Source organism: Abramis brama (genome assembly GCF_963993115.1).
Source record: "Abramis brama genome assembly, chromosome: 4".
Taxonomy (NCBI): Eukaryota; Metazoa; Chordata; class Actinopteri; order Cypriniformes; family Leuciscidae; genus Abramis; species Abramis brama.
In genome coordinates, this window is record NC_139966.1 from 41,187,017 (window position 1) to 41,211,807 (window position 24,791).

A 24,791-nucleotide genomic window follows, 5' to 3' on the forward strand; every position below is an offset into this window, starting at 1 on the left:
TTTATGGAATTATGGTAGCACTAAAATGAACCTGTTCATCCATTTACTATGTTGTACTATGGATTAGGATATTTATTATTCAGGTTTGCTGCCATGCCGAGAGTTGAACTAATCATGTGCATAGACTTTTTTCAAATCTTGCATATTATATAATAATATAATGCAAATACTGTTTTTGTGACTGCAAAAGTGATTGTATAGGTTGCAAATGTTGTACAGCACTTAAAGAGCTTTTGTATGGCATGTATGCCTCTAAATGGCACAAAATCTCTTTTAAATGGATTTCTATGGTATTACCCATAAAAAAGGTCTTTTAGATACAATGAAAAAGTATGCTTTCATTCTTCCCTGATTCATCCATGGAGCTTCACACTCTGAACACTGGTGCATATAATTCAGATTACGTGAGATATTTCTCATAATAGAGCAGCACAGCACCTCCTGTTGAACTTACACTAACACTGCACGATCTGAAGAGCTCTGGCTGCTCGCTCCATCCACTTTTAAAATGGTGAAAAACACGTAGCATGTCTATTTATGATGTTGAACTTAAGCAGCACTTCTCCTGGCCTATAACACTATTAACGGTGGTGCTTTTTCCCAGTTGCTTGGCAACAGAGTGCCTGAGGTTTGAGGTTGTTTGGGAAATCTGTGGTAGTCTACACTCACACAGAAGCCAAGCTAGAAGTTTGTGGTTCAAGGAGTTGGCAGTGCTTGTAGTGACTTCTGTTTATGGTTCATATAGTCACTTGAGAAGCTCATCTAAATAGGATACTGAAAATCCAAGTGAAAATAAAACTGGCCCTTGTTTCTGATGTGGTATGTTTTCATTGGCTCCGGCACATACTGTAGGCATGCTGACCCATATGGACTACAGACTCATAGGTGTCTCCTAGTGGTGGACGGCATGTACTGCAATGACCCACAACTATAGAAATGCTATTAATAGCCAATTTGGTGGTGATTTTAACCACTATTTTGCTCAAATACATAAACATGACTATGAATAGTATATGAAAAAGTATCTGGAAACTTAGCCATACTTAATATGTATACATACAAGCTGTACACTACTTTACATTGTAGCAAAGTGTAATTTCTTCAGTGTTGTCCCATGAAAAGATATAATAAAATATTTACAAAAATGTGAGTGGTGTACTCACTTTTGTGAGATACTGTGTGTGTATATATATATATATATATATACACAGACAATATTATATTATATACATATACTGTATGTATACAACATACAAATGACAAAAGCACATAACAAAATGACTATAACTTAAACTAAAATGAAAATGAATAAATACTAACAGTAAATAAATACTATAATAATGTCTTCTAGTAATAATACACTGCATATTAGATACAAAATATCAAAGCAAGTGGATACATGTCACTTGATATTTTGCTATCTTATTTTAATTTATTGACATTCCTACATTTTTAAGTGGGGTTTAAGTGTCCATTTGCTTTCTGAGACTTTGAAATTGTACCTGGAGCTCAAGCAATACAACATGGTATCAGCAACACCAAAGTCAAGAGTGCATGAACCGATAAACTGCATAACCTGAATGCAATGCAAGCATCTCCCAAATGCATTGAAAATAAATGTAAATTTGTACATATGCAAATACAAAAATATCGACCTAAAAGCACATCGAAGAAAAGTACAGAGATTGGTATGCAGTGCTCTTGTGAATTAATTCAAATTACATTTATTTTAGCTGCAACAACCACGTCTTGTGTGATTAGGGAGAGTAAACAGGATTTGAAAGGAGAAAGGGATAAATTATAGTGTTCTGATGAGATGTCCTCCCTGTAGCTGAATCACAATGGAAACAGTCACTAATTATTGGCATGATCCATGTGGGCCTATTGTTTCTAATCATGTGACGGCTCTTTGGACATGCTCTCCAGTGATTCCTTTGGGAGAATGACTCCCCCATAACAACAATTAAATCTGAGCCATTTTCACGAACTTGGAACGAGAAGGAAAAACAGAGAGAGAGAGAGAGAATGCTGGGACAGAAATGTTTTTCTAGTACAATCAGTGGGAACACAGAGCGCTTTGTCAAAAAGGTTTATTTCAAATGCAAACCGTCGGAGTCTGGCAAAATCCCAGTAATTGACAGTGAAAGCACCCTTAACTGCACAATTTTCGCACAGGATTTGATCGATCTGGCAAGCGGCCAATTCAACAAGCACAACGATGTAACGCGATAGGAGGTTTGGGGGGTATAGTTATCACATTGTGAAACCTATAGTCCTCCAAACACAAACCCATAAATAGAACGGTTAACAGTGTTAATTTCATCAGAGCACTGGAGTACCTTATGAAACGTGACCGACAGTTTATAGCCGGCTTTAATCTGGATTGCTTATGGACCGGGGAGAGCGAGAAAGTTTGTTCTCAGCTCCACTGCTTATAGCTGAGCGATGAGAAGTAAATGTCGGGTCTCTTGGCTCCCAGCAGTGGGTCTGGAACTGATGGCCTGCTCCTAGAGGCGAGAGGGTGGGGAAGGATAGATGGACGAGGAAGAGGCCGTTTTTCATAAGTGGTTACAGCACAGATGAGGACTGATTTCTGAATGCCGAGCTGTAAATTTACCCGGCGAAAATGTATTCATGTATTCACCAGAGCCGAATATTACTTCAGCTGATAAAGCGCAGCTCTCCGTACAGCCGCAGGTTTGAGAAGTGTCGGATCATTTCAAGCCACATTTCGACACCTTTGGAATTTGTAGCTGTGAATGACTGCGTATGCATTACATGATTTTAAAAGTGAAAGATATACTAAAAGTGACTTCGCATTTACATACAGACAGCTATGAGAAAATGAAACCGTGTTAAGGACAACATGAAAGGAGCATTCACAATGCATTTAACTTCCATAACGCATCTTTCTTAGTGTATTCAGCTGGAAATTATGTAAAGCGGGAATCTGATTAAATGCAAAGATGTTAGGCTATTACTGTAATAATGTTTTTCTGCATGGTCTTATAAGAGGAAAGTGATTATATTTTAAAGAACAATTAAGAAAAACATTTTATGTCTTTATGATAATGTGCACTATAAAATCAGCAGCATGTCTTTACCTTGAAAAGCTCACTGTATCATTTGTTACACAAATTTCTAAGGCCTCTAGATTATCAACATGATTAAAACTTTGCTGAAAAGCCTGTCGTACACAATCTACTACATGCCTTCCTGTCGTCCGATTGATAATGTATACTTGTTTAGCAAGTAATAGGGCTTTTAGTATCGTTGTGTCCAAAAATGTCCAAACGTAAGAATAACATTTACATTGTTGGTAATATTTCAAGATGAACACGTACTGGACTGAAGCAACTTATCTACAATTTTTAGATAAATCATGTTTTAATTAAATCATGTTAAAAACATATAGCGCATGTATGTTGCATTATATGTTTTGCCCCCACAATAAGTATCATCGTACTATTAGTTTGAGATATAGAGTGACAACTAATATTTATATGCATTTTGTGTAAGTAGTCTCCTCAAGCTCCATATTCTCCTATATAATACTATATGCATCCTATATGCAAGCCTGATACATCCAATATGATACAAATTTTTTTTTTCCTTTAGATTTTGTCTTTGGTTAAAGAAAATGAAATTTCTGACTATTATTTCATATGTCAGGCTTTACAAATACGATCCATTTTGATTTCACAGTGTATGGTTTATCATGACAGCTGGCAACAAGAGAGACAGTCCTAAACTGTCACATAATGGCATAAGCCAGTAACTGGACTCACCTGACAGGCCACCGACATCCATCTTCTTCAGGTTCTTGGCCTCCAGAACGACCACGGTCAGTTTGCCAGCAGTGGGCACATACCGCAGAGAGAAACAGATGTCACCCAGCTTCTCTTGCTGCGAGTGGTAGAGAAAAGTTCAATCAGGGACATCATTGTGAACCTGAAAACCAGGTCAAATTTATTCACTGATTGAATTCTCTAACAAAAAACGTGCTTAAGAAGAAAAGCCGAGAACTAAACATCTTCAACTAGTAATTTAGCTAGCACACAAGAGGCGTGAAATATTCCTCTTTACACAAACACTTTTAGACTTTCTCTCACACAACATGATTCATAAGAGAAATTGAAATGAGGAGCACAGCGTTTGAAGTCTTTCAGTCTGATTCATTTTCCACAAATGTAGTTGGAGGGGTAAACACATTGAAAATACATTTACATGTACAATACACATTCCATTAATATTTCAGGAGCCATTCTCATAAACATGGGCGCAAACATATGTGACATATAGAAAACAACAGGAAGGGGTGAAAGGTTACATCACTTTACTTTCGACTGGCTGATGCCATTTTCCACACAATCAATTTTCTGTCAATTAAAAGGTCATCAGAACAAAACAAAAAAAACATTTGACTGCTTAATTAAATGAACCCTACAAGGTAAATATGATGAATCGACTGCTGTTTGACTGAAACACCCAATTATTTACACGGAACAATTTTTTTTAAGGAAACCAGGAATTGTGTAGGGGGAAAAAATAGCAAAGAGGACTGAACTGAATGGAATTTACAGTTGACTTTCATTTTATTTTTTACTGACACTAAAAGTGACATCCTCAGGACACCACTCTAGAGATCCTTTGGTAAAAGTCAATACGCTCCAGCTTTCTCAAGCGATGCTTGAAGTGCTTTGCTAGCTCATCGGACATGGAGTGTTACAGCAGCACAAACTCAAAGAGCAACCTTCAACGTATGTAGATAGCCTTCAACTCTCTGCCCTTAGCAGGATTTTGACAGCATCATAATTAACCTTTACACCAAGGAACCGTGACACAAAAACAAGGTTTCCATAGAAACCACAGCTTAAATGCTATATTCCATGACATTTACCATGAAAATTGAATCTCCCCAACCACTGCTTGCAAAGTCACACTTTTTTATTAATAAAACAACGGCACGGCCCAGCTGATTAACTGACATTTCCATTGAAGATAGATAGCCCTCAAGTCTTGCACCTTTACAGTAAGTGAATTTCCATGCAGCTCCTGCTAAATGATATTTACTCTTGTTGTGTACAACCTTTAAAATATACGAGTTAACATTTGGGGAACATTTCAAATTTATTTGGTGCATGTGTTAAAGAAAAGCACTGGGAGTATAATTGTTTAAACGTTTAAGTCTTTTTACCAAATCTTGTAATTTTTTATTTTAAATATATAAGATATTACATTTATATTGCAACATTTAAAATCTGTGAAGACTTATAATTTAAGTAATACAAATTATGTTGTATTATTTTACACAACATGGATCTCCACATGGGGACTGCCATGTTGAGATCACATGTCTAGAAAAACAAAACAAAAAAGATTTGACGCAGTCACTTAGTAGTTGCTACCAAGTGGTTTAACAATGTAAACCTAACCAGTAAGTGAACAAATCAATGTGAATGGATATGACTTAATATTTTGTGTGAATGGATTAAAATGTTAAGTTACTGGGAAAAATCACTAGTAGTGAACAACTGAATTGGCAAAATTTCTACGCTTAAGAAGGTCAGGCAATAAAAATTGAATAATTCACTCATAACATAATATTTAATCACATTACCAGGGAATAGGTTATTTCCACCCATGTGTGTTACCTCTTCTTTCTCAGCGCTCACGAGGTCCCTCCACTCCTCAGTCACATGACTAAAGTCGACTTTATTCATAGGCACCTTCACGTCTCCAATGGCGTCGTGTTTGGAGAAGCGGTCAAAGTCATATACTGTCATCATCAGTGTTTTACCTCCAAGCTCAGTGTAGGGAACCTGTAGGATATAAACGGTGAAAATAATTGCGTGCATACCTATCCGTCTACCACCAAGATGTTGGAATGAAACTATAGGACAATTGCAGGTGTGCCAGACAAAGACAGAGAGAGAGAGAGAGAGAGAGAGAGAGAGAGAGAGAGATTTGATTCTTGATTGCCTCCGATTGAGCTGTTTTTCAGACAAAACTCATTATCCCGAAGGACTTGTTCCAACATGGCGACAAACTGCTTGATTGGCCGGGAAAGAGATAAGACCCAAGGGTTGCTATTTTGTCCTTGACGCTATCACACACACCAGCTCTCCAGTGTCTTCATTTCAATAATGAAGGCACTTGTGATTACATGTCTCTTGATGTTGGCGTGTGGTTCATTTCTCATTCTCAAGGTACCATGTCAGTTGAAATTGTGCTAGGCTAAACGAGGAAAAAACAGGTAAACAGTCTTCTACCCCTTTGGTTGGCTCAGTTATATTGATTTTTTTTTAAAGAATTCAACACTTCACTTGGCAATTTATTAGAAATTTAGTGGTCTGACTGCGGTAATTACACAAAAATGATTTTCTAGCTGCATGACGTCTCATAAAAACGAATCGGAAAGCTCTACTGAACATTCAAAATAGAAATTATGCTCCTTTCTGGATGACAGACACCTGCAGGAGTCCATCCTCACGTTTGCGTGTAATTACGCCAATGCTTCATGTCTTGTTAATAGACCACATAAAGTAATCAGAAATAACTTGATCTATTGTATGAGTAGAATGTGAACACATAGATCCAATGGCAAATTGCATGTTATGTGAGCATTCAACAACGTTTGATTAAGTTAAGTGTTTGTGACCTACCTTAAATGTGAATTGCTCATTGAAAACAGGATTCAGCGTTTTCCGGTGGACCTTGGTCTCAAATTTCTTCTTCTTGTCTGGAAGAAGGTAGACCTTCACATAGGGGTCAGAAGTACCACCCATATCCATGGCAGGCAATTCTGCTGCTTGGATAATCCCCACTAAGAGCTATGAGGGGTCAAAAGTCAAAGTTTAAGTGAACATGATTAAGACCTTGAAGAGGAGCATGGTCTTTGTCTGAACCATCATCCCACCACCATTCTATAGATACCTCTGTTATGTCACGTAAAAGTACTGGTGTTCATTGTAAATGTTGTAATGATCAGATTCATATAAAGACAGTTGTTGCTCTTTTAACTTGTGAGCCTTGGGAATATCTACTTAATAATATGAAACGCCACCGAGAGGTCAGTTATAGCTATGATGCTGAGGTGTGTACTTCAGGCCTGGCCTGCATTACTATTTAAACAGTCCCAGCATTAAGGAGGTGATGGGGTCAGGCCATGTCAAGCGTGGGCCTCCTGATCCTATCTCCCCATCAGCTCTGATAATTGATAGGCCGGCTGGCTGGGCTGAGGTCCTGATTGACCTGCCAGTCACCATATCCCCTGCATACCCTCATGGGTCCTAGAGTCAGTCAATCAAGTTCCCATCAGCTTCCCATAAACCCCCCTTTCTCTATGTCTACACAGGCACTCGGGCAAAGATCTCTCTCTCTCTCTCTCTCTCAAATTCCACTTGTGCTGCCACAGAAAGGATGGTTTAGATGGTGGCCATCAGAGAACCCTGTGATTGTACTTTTGACAAAGGAGCTATAAAGATTTTAAAATCCTGTCAGGCTGTAGTAATGTTTGATTTTTGCTATTAAATGGTGATGGGTTTCAGGTCTGGACAGCTTTATTGCTTCATATTGTCATCTTGGATGAAAAAAAAAGGACATCAAGAAAGAAACACCCTCCACAAACAGTTCGAACACAGACACTAACAGCAAAAGAAATATCTTTATTTTGAAGGAATTGGTTGCAAGGTAGAAAATGCTCCACAAATAATGTCCATTGCTCCCATAATCACTGACTCCATAGAGCATTGGTGAAAGTGATTGACAAAATAAGAGCCCTTTTTAATTCCTTTTTACCAACAGTTCGCTATTTCTGGTCACGCTGAAATATGACCATTAACGTTGCGAGGACTGGAGAGTTAAAATTTCAATATATGTTGATGCAGCATAATTTAACATTTCCTACTACTTGACAGCAGAAAAATTCTTGGATGTTTGACCCCAGAGTTAGATTTGGACAGGTTAGCAATGGGAAACTCAACATCAAGTTAAGAAATAACTTGTAATTTCCAATTATCTGTAAAGGTCAAGTTCACCCTAGAAAACACCTTTAACATAAGCCAATTGTAACACTTCTTTCAAGATACTTGATCATATTGCAATGAGGAGATCCTGTAGCTAAACTGGTAGAGCATAGGGGTGTAACAACAATACATTGATATGGATCGATACATCGATTAAATGACTAACAGATGCAACATGTAAAAAATCAATACCAGGGCAATCAATACCTGTTGACAACAGACAATGTATAATTTGAGCTCACAAAATTATACTTATGTGACCGCACCTTTAGCCCCATTTCGCAATGCATCTTTCAGTGGCGTCACTGTCAGTCTCACTGGAAGTTTGCGACACGATAACAGATGACATTTCTAAGTCTAAAAGAGAAGTCTTTTGTAAGAAGCTCCTAGCTGTGAGTTAGATTGAATAGCCGTGAACAACTGTAGCAGTATGAGTCAGGGTGGATCTGTCTCTGGGTGGATTGGACATAGATGGGGGGTGAAGGAATATTTAGTCCCGATGAGACTTTGGCCATAATAACCTTCAATCGCTCTGCAGGCTATGAAAACTTCACACAGTTTGAAGAATCAGATTGATGCAGGACATGCTGGAGGAAGGTTCAGCCATATGACTTCAACTCAGTGGGTTCAGTACTCACAATCTCTCATCTGAAGGCTGTGAGCTGTCATCTTAAATTTATGGTTTCCAAAGAAAAAAGTTTTTCTTAGGGGTGTTTGTTATTTGGCACAAACAGTGAGGGGTCTCTGTCCTTAAAATACCTGAGATTCATTAGAAAACAGGCCGTGATGTCAATGATTCACCTCAGTAAACGTGTATGTATTCACAGTTCAATCCACATCTCGCTTTCTATCCTCATTAGCAACATCACCCTTATCTGCACCCTGTCTCTCCGTCTCCCCAAGGAGCCGCCCTGAATTCTGAGATATTGTGTTGTGTGGCTTTTGTGACTGCCATATTTTGTCATTTTTATTTTTACTCTCTGGCTAAAGGTTCAGATTACCTTTAAACATACCCAGAGTTTAGTTGAGCTCCCTGAAACCTTTCCCCTTTGGAAAGGGCAAGAGTTGCAGAAAAATCTCCCAGACCTCTGAGTCTGCCTGAAGCGATACTCGGCTTGATTTAAAGCCAGACAGGAAAGAAGCACGCAGATTTCCTGCTGGCATGGAGGGTGGAGATACATGCAAGTGCGTCTGTCTAGTGGAGTATGTGGGTCTATGGGTTGAATCTAGGTCAGGCTGATGTGGATTTCTCTGCATCTTCTGCACTTGTTTAGTGAATTTGCTCCTTTGTGTGCATGCTACATTTTATACTCATATTCTTATCCCTCATATGAAGGCTTTCGTAAAATTTACCAGCTATTTGTAATATTTTTGTTATATGCCAAAAGAATAGAACAAATGCAGTATCTTAAACATGTCATTATTGTTCTTAAAACTGTTATGCCATAAAATAAATGCATTACCAGTCATTTGCAATCATTTTGTCATTTTACCACTACATTGACACCATACAATGAAAAGCTGTAATTTGTGAGTATGTGATGGTGGATAATCTGGCTCTTTCATGTTTGTAGCTTTTTTTCTGCTCTCTGTGTAAGACTATATGCACAGTTTCAATTATCTGTCAGCCAGGATCTGACAAAAGGAAGCGCATTCATTCTGGAAGTCACTTAGCTTTCAAGCTCAACAGCCTGTAAGAGGCGGCCAGTGAATTTCGGCTTAGCCTCAGAGTTGAAGACAAGCCAGCACCCTCATTCAGTCAGTGTGGAAGAAAGCCGATTCAAACACAAATCTAACTGCTGTGATGTGCCCTTGACATTCACAGCATTTGTTGAGTTTACAGGATGATGGGCATTATTTCTTAAGTGCTAAGTCTGAATTCCTCTGGCTTTCAGAGATAGCACTTAATAATGGAACACAGCTATAAAAATGACTCTGAAAAGTGATTCATATTGTCGAAGTTCACTCTATCTTTGTGTTTTCAGTGTGTATTTTTTTAAACACACACCTTATAGTGAGTATTCAATTATGTTAGAGTGACACTGAATAACCTTAGAGGAATGGGCATTATTTGATGGAGCTGGCTACATTTTGACGGACAAACACGCTGTACTTACGAAGAAGACCTCACTAAACACCACACACAGTGACGATGATTCGGAGACGGCCCCTTACCGTATTCTCTGTGAAATTGTAATCCATGGAGTACTGTAATTTGCCAAGTTTCTCTTCTTCCTTAGGCTCTGCCTCTTTCTCTGTATCCGTCAGCCCTGTTTCTGCATCATCCTCATCCTTCAAGGCCTGAAGGAGACACCCACTAACAGTCAGTCCTGTCGGCCCAACGCTGGCGCAGCCCGATTGCCCTCGCCAGAGCGCCGGGCCAGCCCTGGACCAGCCTGCTCTTCAACCGCACCTCTAGTAGGGGGGAGCAAGCACTAAAACACCACAGCAATTAAGACCATGACATGCTCAGTGATGCACTAGACTTGGGCTGTGAACCCCTTTCTCTCCTATGGAAAGTCGTGGAAAGAGTTGCAAGAAGATGAATGAGTGCAAGCAGTTTAGGTTGGTGGAAGGGGCAAGGCTAGGGCTGGGGGGTATGAAAATATATTGACAACGCATATAGTACTGTATATCGCTATTTTACAATGGCTTCGAACTCGGCTCATCCAATCATGTTTATGACATTTTACCCTTCAGACTCTTCATGGAGGACTGGAGGGCATTTGTCCCTTTAACATGAAAGATTAAGTCCATAAAGTGGCTTATTATTGCGTTAAGAATGATTATTATTATCATTAATGTTATATGAAATATTATTATATTGTGCTTGAATTTGTATGTACATTGAGAAATATAATACTGAGTTTGTGTATATTATATTATGGCACAGTTATGTTCACTTGATAAGATTATGAAAAGTTGTTTCTGCATAGATTCCAGACTAATAATTAATTTGTTATTAATAATCTTATATACATTTAATCTTCTAATTAATCGCAATCTTCTTAATAATTAATTCATTATGCATCCATAATAAATAAATAAATAAAATTATTGAAAAACATTGATGGTTATGTAATATTTAAAAAAATATATATATATATATATTGTGTATACCGATACTTTGATACAAAATTACTCTGTCATACCGCCCAACCCCAAGCAAGATGAGCAGACAGATGTTCTTAAGAAATACATTGTACAATTCATTGACCTTTATGTTATTTCAGGCAGAACAATCTCTGGCATCAACAAATCAGTGGGGAAATGTTGTGGATGGTGTGGCAGTAGCTCCCTAGCTAGCCTGAGTCTAAGACGCTGTGCTAAGGGAAAGTCAAGTGAGCTTTGTTGTCGCTGGAAAGCATGCGATTGTTGAGGCAAACTCAGCTCTCAGTTCATTCACTGTGAAATAGTTGCCTTCTGAAAGGGCACTTTTGCTCATCGGTAAAGCATGCAGGGCATTCACGTTCTCAAGAAGAGTGCTCGCATAGTGACCCTCATTCTCTGTGACGTGATCTTCAACACACAGTGGCGTTGTCATGACCCTTAGTTATTGGTGATAACCACCACGCTCATGGAAGCTGTAAGCATCATGCCAGCAGAAGGTGTTGGTGGGAGGGATCATATTGTGTACAGGGCCTGTCTTATTAGTTGTTGGGTTACAAGTGTGAAAGCAGAAGGCTGAACAAAATTGATTTCTTTACTGTCTTATCTCCTTCTGAGGACCAGACTAGTCTCACAAGCACTTGTGCGCTTCAATTCAACAAGCTTTTCGAGGTGCTTGTTAAATTTAAAGGCATTGCTCATTCAGAAATAATTTATTCTCCCTCATTTGTTGCTCCAAACCCATATGAAAGCAGAACACAAAAGGAGAAGTTTAGCAGGACATGTGACATATTCTTTTCCGTATAATTAAAGCGCATAGGGATTAAAAGCTAGTTAGCCAAAAAAAAAAAAAAAAAAAAAAAACCCAACAACAACAAAAAACCAACAACAACAACAACAAAAAACTGCAAAAATCTTGCTTGACATATTATGTTGTCACCATTCACTTCCATTGAAGGGAAAACAGCAGCTAGGACATTCTGCTAAACATCTCCTTTTCAGTTCCAGGGTAAAAAAGGAAGTCAGACAGCTTTTGAACAACATGAAGGTAAGTAAATGAAGAAATATTTTATCCCCTTAAATTATTATTTTTGGAACTATAAAATAATTAACACTAGTTGGTATTTTTGCAGCTGTGAGTGTCCTTTATTGATACCCTTTCCATCTGACTGGCAAAGATGATGTTTCAAAAACATGTCAGCCAATTAAAGATCAGTCTGGTCATCGTGTCTGAAAATTGCTTCTTGAACAAATTTGTCCTGCTAATGAGGTGGGTGCTGTTCTCCTTCAGGACATTTTTCAATTTTAGGTTCAAGTGGACCAGATGATAACTGATAATTTGGCCAAGGGCAGTCAAACAAGCCGAACGGATCACTAGCAGTTTAGCAATCCGTACTTTGACAGTTCTCTCAGCCATTTCATTTTTTTTTTTAAATTGGTAATTTCACTCAAGCAATTTCCAGTTGCTTTTTTGGACATCAAATGAGAAGCATGTTTACAATGAGAAATCAATGTGGTTCAACCTTGCTGAAGCGTACCCAAGTGCATTTTTTCTCTTCATATATATGTGTATATGTAGACTTACACACATATATATTGTAGATATACATGTACTGTGTGCATAGTTACATATATGTTACTCTACTAGAGTAAACCTGTTATCAAGAGGCTATTAAAAGTCATTACAGCAGGCTATAGAAGATCCAACAGCAATTGGGAACCTACCGCCAGTGGCAATCCCGTAAAGTCATCAGACAAAACATAGATAAGGAGGACATGGAAGGAAGAGACACAAATTAAAACAACCACACACAAAGGTGACCACATGATTCTGGGCACACCAGGAGAAATGACTGCTGAGAAGCTCAAAGCTCCTTCTGCTGGCAATAAAAGATGTATGTTGTGCAGGACATTATACTCTGCCATATTGCTCTGGATTAGTGTGCATCACTCAAATACCTGTGCTAATTGGTTAAATAAGAGTGAAGATTCATTGCCCTTTAATATTTAACCAATTAGCACAGGTATTAGAAACTATATATGGGTGTTTCCCTGCTAAAAACAACAGGTTAAATCAGCTTAAGTTGGTTTGTTTTACTGTATATGTATTTCAATGGCTGCAGTTATTTTTTTGAAACACCCATTTTGAATGTACTAATACACAATGTAGGTTTGTAAACATCATATAGCAGCTATTGTATATCTGCTTTTCACCAACAAGTGTTCGCATTTGGTTTGACGCTGATAAACGGTGACATTCTGGAATGGCACACTGTGTTTTTAAAGAGTGTTGTTAATTATCTGTCTGTTCCTCTTCACTGTGCTTTGTGCTCGAAAATCAATGTCTCTAATTTGGGATCTGAGTGGTCTTGGCATGGTCTCAAAGCCAGTGTCCTTACACCGTGAATTAAGATGACTTTGTCAATTATTCTGTTAGAAGTGTACTATTGCGAGCTTGCTAATACAATTAACATGCTAACTAGGGTTAAAGTGTTCCATATAATTTGTGTGTGGGAAAAAGCGAGCTGCATTAATGTTCTCTCTCCTATTTTTTTCCTTATCTACTGTCATTTCTCTGGGTTGATACCACTTCATAGCACAGTTAACCATATGCAGCACTACAAAGACTGTGAATTAAGTTAAATGCAAGGAAAACTCAATACTTTAATGAACCGTTAACATGCCCAGGTTTGCAGTCCTGCAATTAAATTCAGCTGTGAAACAACATCATCAACAGATGACTCGATCTAGATTGAGTTGTCTTATGAATATTCTTAATTAGCATTGTACATTAATAAAATAATACTTGAGGAAATAATTATTTCATGCAACTGCTGACCACTAAAGAATAAGGCTAATCCAAAAATAGTAACAAATTGTTTTTACCTCGGTTTTGACACCGTCTGTGACGTCCTTCATGTTGATGGCATTCTTGCCCTTGTCTTTGCCCTTTTTCTTGTTCTTCTTCTTGAATATCCACTTTTTGCAGATGCAGAAGCAGCAGGAAACAACTAGTACAACAGCAACGAATGCAATGGCGACGATGGCCCATGATGGCACTGTGCAGACAAAAACACAGAGAAAACATCCACATTGACTACATTTCAAATCTTCTGGAGCTATACAATAGCGTTTTTTGTAGGAACAGACCAAAATTGAAGTTGTTATTCAAATCTGAGTTTAAAATATTACATTCACTGTATGGAAAAGAGCAGCCAGGACATTCTATTAAGTTTCTCATTTTCTGTTACACAGAAAAGCCATATGGGTTTCTAAAGACAATAATTTTTAAATTTGAGGTGAACTATTTCTCTATTAAACTTTCCCCATTTATGTAAATAAAAGCTGCTCTAGCATGACTGAAAATAGCTGTTCTGTGACCGGACTGAGCTGACGTAGTTCCAAATAGCCATGTTGCTTTACGGTTCAATATCATCCCAGAGCAACAAAGAAACGGAACAGGCTAGAAGGGAAAAGTTTCAGTGTGTTGGTTGACGCTCTTTGATCAATTGCAAGAGACCTTCATGTCTGCCGGTCGCACGGGATTAACGATCTTCGCTCAGACAGAGATGTTGCAACGCTCTAGTGAGAGTAATCAGCCAATTTAGCTGAAAACAGGAGCTGTTGGCATTCAAAACTTGCCATTTGATCACTCTTGGAAGACATTTTGAGCTTGACATTCTTAAAGCAATCACCCTCAGCACAGGATTTATTTGATTGTCAAGGACAGCATGGAACTAAATTAACGGAACAAAAATATTCTGAAAATGTTTAATAAGATTTGGACTTAATGAACAAAAATGGATGACACTGACCAAGTTGCACTAAAAACTTAAAAAATATAAGTGCTATAAAAATATTTGTGAGCAATTTACATCCATACAGCATAGTGTTGTAACCTAAAATAGTATTTCCTCTTCTGGTCATGACTTTATAAACACAGCTCCGAACTCCAGCGAGCGCTGTCAGGGGAGGACAATCGAGCTTCTCAGCTTTTCGACAAGATTAACAGCCTCCTGCCAAGAGAAAGAGCGACGCCTCTATACAGCAGGGCTAAAACTGCATGCGTCAACAGAGCACGAGCACCAGATACAAGAATGTCAGTTTCCTAGACTCAATAGAAGGTTCCTCCCCAAACCGACATTTGCTGGGAATAATTGGTAGACAGATGTGGTAGAAGAATCCTGCATTCAGAGACGCGCACAGTAATTACGTCTTTTGCGCACAACACAACACAACAAACACCTGGCAACCAAATGGCAACTTTCAGGGAAGCAGATTTCTTCAGAAAAGGCGATGATTTTTCCACTCCAGATTTGAATGTGCTTGATTTGCTCTGGGACAATGCAGAGTCAAGGACTGTATAAATAATGCTAGGCTCCAGTGAACAAAAGACATCTTGTATGCATAATTTGGGAAACATGCAAGCACTCAAACATGATATGGCACATCTCAAGAAACCGTCATATTTCATATATGTCATATTTCACCACAAGAAAGAAAGAAAGAAAGAAAGAAAGAAAGAAAGAGAAAAAAAGAAAGAAAGAAAGAAAGATATTTTTTTTGCTATGTGTTAATGAGAATTACTTAAAAACTCATGGAAATTTTGGGGTTGGATGTGCTTAACTGTCACAGTCAAATCAAAGTGGATATTTAAAATAGGCTTCATATAATATCATTTATTATTATTTTAATAAGAGATATAATTGAATTGACTTGACGTATTTCTTTTTTCTTTGTAATATTGGGTAAAATGTAATCTGTTTTTCATAAGATTCATCCATTTCATATTTCAAATGAAATTCCATCCAGAACAGTTTAGAACATGTCCAATATCCTGGCAGCTTTTTTCTTCTTTTTCTTAAACGTCCTCAATTTGAAACATCTTTTGTTTCTCTTATCGTGGTGTGAACACTTTATATTTGATTTGGCAGTAGAGAAACATTAAAATGAAGGCTGCATCTCTCTCTCCTAGGAGGGTTAGACTTGCTACCACAGGACACATTTCCCAAAGCGAGGTCCAAAGGGAGAGAAAACAGGGAAGATAAAGAGTGCGAGAGAGAGAGAGAGAGAAAGAAAAATCAATTGGCTGTTGACAAAATCGATAAGCACTCTCCTCTGAGGAAAAACAGTGAGTGATAGTCTAAAGTAACTTTGGGATCATCAGCCCACGGCCTCGACTTCGCTGTGGGGTAATGGAGGTGACAATCCCCCACTTTTTTCCTTTGTCTTTCCTTCCTAGCATAATACCCTTCACTGGACTTCTTCAGTATATTCATTTATGATAACAAAACAAAACAAACCAAAAACGAATTGGTTTTAGCTTATGGACAGACATCTGGTACCTTCCCAGATGGTTCATTCAAAATTAAGAGCAAATAACTGGGATCCCTAGTGTGTTTCTCTCAAATGCTTTAGCACACTTATTTCAGATGCACCAAAATATTACTACTTTAGCATTGTTCATGGTTCAATATCTCGAACAGCTGAGTAAATGTGTTTAGCTCATTTAACATAATATTTTGCCATGGTGTAAAACTTGAAAAGAAAAAAAAGACCATATGAAAAAAAAAAAAAACACAACAAAAACTCTCATCAGGCTTTCAAAAAGCTTTTTCCAAAGCCCTGTCATTTCAACCCTTTTCAAACAGAGGAGAACGTGTCAGCCATCTTAAAGGCCACTCCCCATTTTCTTTAAAAGCTTGTGGCTTAGACCATAATTGATCCTATCTAGCATCAGACCCATGCTTGTCTAGCATCAGACCCCTGATTCATACCTGTTATAACCTGCTCTCCGGCCCACACTCTTTTCTCCACCACTAGCCTGAATATCAGCCCACTAGGGGAATAAAGAGCCCCTTTCATTTCTATGCCTCCTCTAGCACAACCCCTGCCACATGGGACTGCACAAAGCATTGAACCGTCCTGAGTTCAGACCAGCCAGTGCTCATCAATTCTCTTGGAGAACTATCATTATTAGACGTGTCTCGACAGCGGTCTCATGGAAGATTATATTGCTGCGTTTCATTCAGTATCCTATTGAATGCTATGTGAAACTGGACTTTCAACTTGGGAAATCTGTCAGTCCACAAGTCACAGAGTTTGCAAAGATAAGTGTGCATGATGTAACACAATGTCGAGATGTACACAATTAATAAGAAACTTTCACTTTTAAGCTACTGTAGGGCTGAGCGAATATGGGTAGAACTCTTTACCGCCCTACACTTCAGAAATCCTTTTATATGTGAATTAAACATGGCACAATGTCTTTCATCATCACAGTATGCTAATGCCTATCTAGTGCAAGGGATTTAATCAGTATGCTGATTGAGGACTGTTGGGACACTCCAGGTACAGGATGGTTCTGTTGGGAGAGACAGAGTCGTTTGGACCTCAATGACACGTCTGTACCATTTGCTTCACAGGACATATGCTTTCAACTACATTCTGTTTATTTACTAGTGTGTTCTAATATGCAACTATGCCATGTTTGGTCTCATCTGACAGCCTATAAACTGAAATGAATGGTGGTGAACTTAATAGAGATATTAAAGTATCCTAATGTACAATCTAGGTACTATTGGTTAAACATGCATTGAGGAGAATATATTAATGTTCTTCTCCCCCTCTTGATCACCACCCATTTGCCCCATCTTTTGGTTTACACTTACACTACTGAAATTTATATGAATCAAAGAAATATAAAGTTCCCTCAAAGAGATTCTATTGACTGAAAGAATGTACACAGTAAATTTTGTTTGTTGAAGTTTGAAAATGTGAAATTCTGACTTAGATAATTAGATATTATTTTGTGTACTTTTAACTATGTATATGACAATATTGCTGAATTATATTCACCTTATTTTGCAACCCAAGTAAGCTTTTTTATGTAAATGTGCAAGATTTTGATTCAGTATTAACTATAGGTATTAACTTGAAGAATAAAAAAGTGCAGTAAGCAGTAAACATATTTGCACTACAAACCAGTATACGATTATAAATTAAAATAATATTATAAGAAATACAGTCCCAGTTTGCAGTATCAAAAAGCATATTCAGCTGATTTGCACAGCTAAAATAACTAGAAGCGGATGACACCAGAAGCCATTCAATTTACAAATGGCTGTGCCCGCTCTTATGTTCAAAAAATATGGTGGATACAGTAAAAATATTTTATACTCATGCTATATTTTATAATCATACAATTAAACATGATTCATATGTAACTGAAAATTTTGATTATCTAGAAGAGGATACTATGAAAATAAGATTAAAAACCTCTTGGTTCCACGTGCCACAGGGATACTGCAAAGGGACAGAATCTCACATGACAGCGGCAATGTGCATATTAAAGGTCTGTAAAGGTCGATGATGAGAACCATTTAGTGCTACAGCAGACACTGAGCAATTCTGACACTTTTATAATGAAAGCTTATGAAAAAATGATGTTTAATACAACAAGCGCAGCTTGAGTTTGAGTAAATTAACTGCTATGAGTACATTAGCTGTATTTTTAATCACACAGTCTGCTGTAGCAATTAGATTACTTTTATCACAATAGAGAAAAAAAAAATACTTCTCATATCAAGCTTAGTTGTTTAGAAGTGAAATTGCATTGGTTGAGCACTAATAGATGCAAATAAGTCTAATGTTTCGCCGTCCAATGCAATAAACCAGAGTGCTTATCTTCTTCATCAAGCAAATGTCCTATTCTGAAAGACACTTTTGTGTTTCTTAATTAAAAGAACCCGAGACCCAGAAACCAACAGAAACATTTTCTAATTAACTCAATTGTGTAAGTGTCTATTGTCCTTTGGGATTGCAGAGCAGGCATGTGCTCTTCAACTTCCAGCAGCTATCTTTCGTTCCGCCGTGCACATGCACACACAAACTCTCAACAGGGAGCACAAAATGAGGTTTTGTAGCTGGACTCTGTGACTGCACAGCCAATCAGAGAGGAACATTATTCCAATTCAGCACCGCTGTGGTGCACAATCCAAATCCAAATACAGCTTAGAACAATGACACGACTGGAGGTGGATGCCAAAGAAAGTCTGCCATCTCGCTACTGCTTTCAAGGACGCCAAGAGTCCTTCCGGCCTGACCTTATCCAATTGGGTATGTGAATAAGATCTTGAGTGCACTCATTCGCTCTCCACCTTTTCTGTGACAAAAGAATACAGCATCAGACTTATCAAACTGGGCTCACACAAAAATCTCACCAAGCTGCTTTAGGAAGCCATGCCAGGGAGTCGACACAATAATGACTCTGAGATTGGCATCTTAGATTTACAGAAGAATCTTATCGCATTTTTGCAGTGCAGGACTGCGATAGATGGGCTACCGCATTATAACTATGGCACATGAAAACATCAGAACTATTAGTAATTTTCACAACGCCCACATAAAACAAGACATTACTTATGCAAAGCTAAAGGGTGAATCTCACGAAATCTCTCAAGAACATTTTCATTTCATATTTGACCTGAAAAAAACAACAACAAAAAAACGCTAACACTTTACAATAAGGTTCATTAGTTAACATTAGTTAACATTAGTTAATGTATTATCTAACATGACCTAACCATGAGCAATTCAATTGTTACTGTATTTATTAATCTTTGTTAACGTTAGTTAATAAAAATACAGCTGTTCATTGTTAGTTCAGATTGCATTAACTAATGTTAACAAGATTTTAATAAAGTATTAGTAAATGTTGAAATACGTGCAGTTCATTATTAGTTCATGTTAACTAATGTAGTTAACTAATGTTAACTAACAAACCTTATTGTAAAGTATTACCAAAAAAACACTAAACAGTATACATTGTATACATTTTCTCCACTTTTTTCCCCTTTTTGACTATAGTGTGAAATGTAGGGTAGACATGTAGGGTAGTCATGACATTCATCCTATTAGCAAAAAAACCCATTACATTAATAATTAGTCGAGCTCTAAATTAAAGATTACAACCCTAAAAGTAAACTGGTCATCAGCAGTAGTGGCACCATGCTGGGATTCTCTTTGGGCAGCCCGGGGCTCATTATCCTGCTGTTTGTCTGATCAGAATGTAATGTGAGCGTAATGTGAGCCTCTGACCAGCGAGGTTGTGTTGCCTGTTAACGCGAAGCTAACAGTAACATGATCTATCCCCAGGCGGCATGCCGCGGGGCGAGTTACCCACTCTTACACTTGTTAACATGCCAAATCGGAATGAGAAACTCAATGTCTTAACAGGCGTGATTTGATTGAGAGTGCGTCATGATTGCGAGCGCTAGTGAGCGCACGTGGCCAAGCGGAGGGAAAATGATCCATCGGTGTAATACAGCACACACTGGCAACCCAAACTAATGTGTTTTGACAGCACGCCATTGGTCAATTAACCCTGGTACTAGAGCATGTTATACAGCATGAGAGAAAGACAACCCTGTTGCACTTCCAAATATATTCTCTGCATTAAGGAAAATTACTTGGAAGTGATTTATTATGCCATGTGGTTACGTTACAGTCCAGCAGATGGGCGGTAATTTCAATATCCATTTAGTAAAGTTTATAGGCGAAGGAACAATCTGAAAAGGGAGCTTGGCTCATGAATATTAATTAGATAATGTATATTTACCTAGTAGTCGTGACTGATTTTCTAAAAAGCAGGTGAGTGACAGGTGAGATTACTGACTGCACATTTTTTTGTTTATTGTGGTTGGCAGAGGCCAAAAAGTGGTGAAGACAAATGCAAAATGTTCTCATTTGAACTGAATATCGCATGAAAGAGAAACTTTACTGAACAGTCGAGCCATACCGTATGATTTAATGTCCCTCCCAAACAAACCACGAGACTCACATAAGAAAATATTTGAAGGGAAAAAGACAGACAAGTGTGATAACAGTTCATGTGATATTGCGAGATTAATATCCACCCTCTCATATCCTCTGTCAACAGCATTCAGATCAGATATTATCTTTTGTTATTACTGACGTTGCCATTATTTGGTCTGTGACATACGATGCGTTCGGATGGTGAGTGACACCAATGATCAGACTGAAAACTGATAATAACATTGATTGTGATGCTCAAAATATCAGGACGACAGCTATGAGGGACAACAAACAAACCCTTAACCCAAACCCTCATTCTCTATCTCATTTGTCCTTTCTCATCCGCTGAATGCTAATCAGATGTCTGTCATCTCATTTGTCAAGGAAAAGTGCGAGACAGGGGAATAACTAACTGAAAGAAACAAACTTTACTACAGGTTTCAGTATATAGGAACACAGTAGCTCACCTCTTTTCAAAATGGTAACAAGCTACTTTTTGTATTGGTGTAATGCTACGTTGCTGGTGCTACGTTGCTGTCGCATTGTATTGTGCATTGTAAGTGAACACTCCCTCTATTCACTCATTTGCACTCTACCATTCAAAATGTTGGGGTCAATAATATTTTTTTAAAGTTTTGAGTTGTCTTTTTATTTACAGTAAAAATACAGCAAAAACAGTAATATTGTTAAATATTATTACAATTTAAAATAACTTTTTTCTATTTGAATATATTTTAAAATGTAATTTATTCATGTGATGGCAGAAATCCTTCAGAAATCAGTATAATATGCTGATTTGCTGCTCATTTCTTATTATGATCAGTGTTGAAAACAGTTGTGCTGCTTAAAATGTTTGCAGGAACTGTGATACATTTTTTTCAGGGTTATTTGATTAACGGAAAGCATTTATTTGCAACAGAAATCTTTTGGAATATTATAAATGTCTCTTAGCTTCTCCTACACTGCAGGGGCAAAATGTGTCTTTTCTCATATGTTTGTTTACTACTGTAATGCAGTTTTAACTTGTTTTAAATGAGATTATCTCTTCCTCCAAAAGGCTTTATAATGTGAAGCAGGCAGACGGAGAGGCTGGGGTTTTATTTTTGTTTGTTTACATAATTCAATTTCAAAGGAGCAGGGTTGACAAGCCTGGTAACCTTCAGATGTCCTCTTGGGCAGTCTTGGGGGCAGCAGGGAGAGGGGAAGAAAGGGAGATAGGATTAGGTCAAAGGTCAGCAGAATGGGAGGACTAACTGCTCCATCTGTCAGGCTGTTGGCTGATGATGTGTTTGGCACCCTGCTCCAGTTCGCCTCCTGTTGCTGACTATGACTGAGGCTTTCTACATACTGGCAAACAACACAATCCCGCTAAACATCACACTTCACAAACATATATTGAAGTCTCAAAACTTGTCATGTCTTAGCACTTCTGTAGTTCAACTAGTAGAACATCACAGTAGAGCTGCCAAGGTCATGAATTTCAAGGAAATACATACATACTAATAACATGTATACGTTAAACATGAACTGTAAGTAGGTTTGGATAAAATGTTATGTAAATGTATTGACATTCTTGACATACACTCAATCTTATAATACATTGGAATGAATTGAGGGAAATGTTGATTTTAAAAATGACTTTTTAATTTAGTACAGACAAGCATCTTTAAAAAGTAACTAGAAAATGGTTTCATTTAATTAAAACGTTGTTTATATACTGTATTTTGTGCCAGTTACAGATTATTACAAGGTGTGTTTATATATATATTTTTTTTTTATTTACAATAGGTTTACAATAGCTGCCTATGTACAACGTAAAACAAAAATCACAAGACAGACAAAGCTTTTCATGATTATGATAAAAATAAAATGCAAATACATGTAAATGGCTTATAATAATGGCAATTTATAAAATTTGACCCCATTCATTTGTAGTTAATGTTCAAAGCAAATGCTCCCAGTTAAGTTTGCATTTTAACAAGAAAGAAAAGAACATTGATTGTGGTGTTTGATAGAACATCTCAAAAATTAGCTGAGATGGATGAAAGGCGCATTGTGTTGGGCATCAGGGTACCCAGTGTGCAAGAGTGTTTCAGAGGCTGGACGGAGTGTGTTCATTATTCATAGTAATTGTGGCAGAGCTGAATAATGTCTCAAACTGTCTCTGTGCGGTGAGGTTAATTATCATCGAAAACAGACGCCTTGAGCTTGAGCAGCGGAGCGTTGGGAGAATAACCAGAGCTGTTGTGTTAAAGTCATTTTCTTTTGTTGCTTCGAGTCAACAAAGCTGTGTAACCGCAGCAGTCCAGACATTTTCGAGCCAAGATGGTCGGGTTCAAACTGTTGAACCTGTCAACAGGACTCAAGGCCTGTATGTTTTCGAAGAGAGCCATGACAAAGCGAGTGTGGCGTACTGAGAGCTACCTGTCGGAGTGATTCTACACGCAGGACCGTTTGTGACGGGTGCCGTAGAACGGATGTGATGTTGTGTGACCGTGAGGGTAGAGGGAACGTTAGTAATCACAGGTTATGGATAAACCTTTTTGAATATGTGTCACCATCTGAGACTTCGAACAAATTGGACAAAAACAAATTGCCTGTTCATTTACATTTACCCTCGGTCTGAAGTATCAGGAGGTAATTGAGTGTTTTATCAACTTTGGGCACTTCTTGGCCAATGAAAGCTGCAATGGAGTCCAGACCTTCTGCTGTCAGTCTGAAGGTCTGGCTATCCAAACTATCAAGCTCCCACCTACATGCACCCCACTGAGACTGACAGTCTCAGACATGACCTTGCTTGCAAAATTCTATAGGATTAAGGGTGTCTGCCAAGCCCCCATGTCACGTCCGGTCAGCTTGCCAAGTGGAAAAAAACACGCAAGTTGAAGTGCTGCGAGTCAACCTCCTCTAACTTAGCTACAGCCAGTCAAAAGATAGCATGGCAACTGCAGATGCAGGAGACCCATCGACAGAACTTGAACCCCCTCCTCTTTCACTGAAGTCGCCGGTGTGGAGGTATTTTGGATTTCCAATGAGTTATGTTGACAACGTTCGCATTCGACGTTCGCGCTTCAAAAAAGCCACAGTTTGCAAGCTCTGCTATGTGCATGAACCATATTCTTCCACTGGCAGCACGTCTAACATGGCAGGGCATCTCCGCAGGCACCACAAAAACATAGATTTATCTGTTAAACCAACAACTGTTTGTTTGTTTTGTTGTGAAATTGAATGTCACCTTCTGTGAAGAAGACTGCAGTTACAAAAGAGAAACTAGATGGCAGGTTATTTTGCTTAAGTTTCCATTTGACTGAAGATATAAGTTATTGTTACATTATGTTGTTAATAAATGTTTTAAATTTGACAATGTAGTGTGGTACATTGCACAAAAAAGGTCAGATATTATATTGCATAAAAGTCTAGTCTAAAAATGGCATAGCAACCTGTGCTTTAAAAAAAAAAAAGAGTAAAAAATAGAGAATCGAATCGAGCCGTGACCTTAGAATCGAAAATTTAATCGAATTGAGGATTTGGAGAATCGTGACACCCCTATATAGGATATATTTAAAACATCGTAATTAATACAGTAGGTACTACAACTTCTCAATGTCAATGGTCTCCTCTTTGTGTTCGTGATGTAAAGACTTACGTTGTTCGGCTTCATACTGTCTGAAGCTAATGTTTTGAGGCACACAACACACTGTGGTCTCTCTTCATCACTCACTGTGATGTACTGTACTGGTGAATCAGAGGGTGAGAAGTTTGTCGCACCGCTCGCATGTAGTGTAGACACATTGTTTTGGCAGTTGTGACGTTTGAAGTAGATTCATCGTCTTTACGTTT

General features: G+C 38.1%; 1 protein-coding gene across 6 annotated transcripts in view; it reads right to left on the bottom strand.

Moving 5' to 3' along the window:
- The window catches only part of syt1a (synaptotagmin Ia), a 190,704-nt gene that overhangs the window by 5,531 nt on the left and 160,382 nt on the right, over positions 1–24,791 (bottom strand). For 3 of the 6 annotated variants that reach the window (XM_084113056.1, XM_084113055.1, XM_084113054.1), the window contains 5 exons: positions 14,022–14,194; positions 10,203–10,319; positions 6,666–6,833; positions 5,655–5,822; positions 3,789–3,906 (listed from right to left, as the gene is read on the bottom strand). In XM_084113056.1, coding sequence (XP_083969182.1) covers positions 3,789–3,906; positions 5,655–5,822; positions 6,666–6,833; positions 10,203–10,319; positions 14,022–14,194 — 744 coding nt within the window. Of the gene's footprint in view, positions 1–3,788; positions 3,907–5,654; positions 5,823–6,665; positions 6,834–10,202; positions 10,329–14,021; positions 14,195–24,791 lie in introns of all 6 variants that reach the window. The other 3 variants (XM_084113052.1, XM_084113051.1, XM_084113053.1) reach the window with 1 other exon arrangement.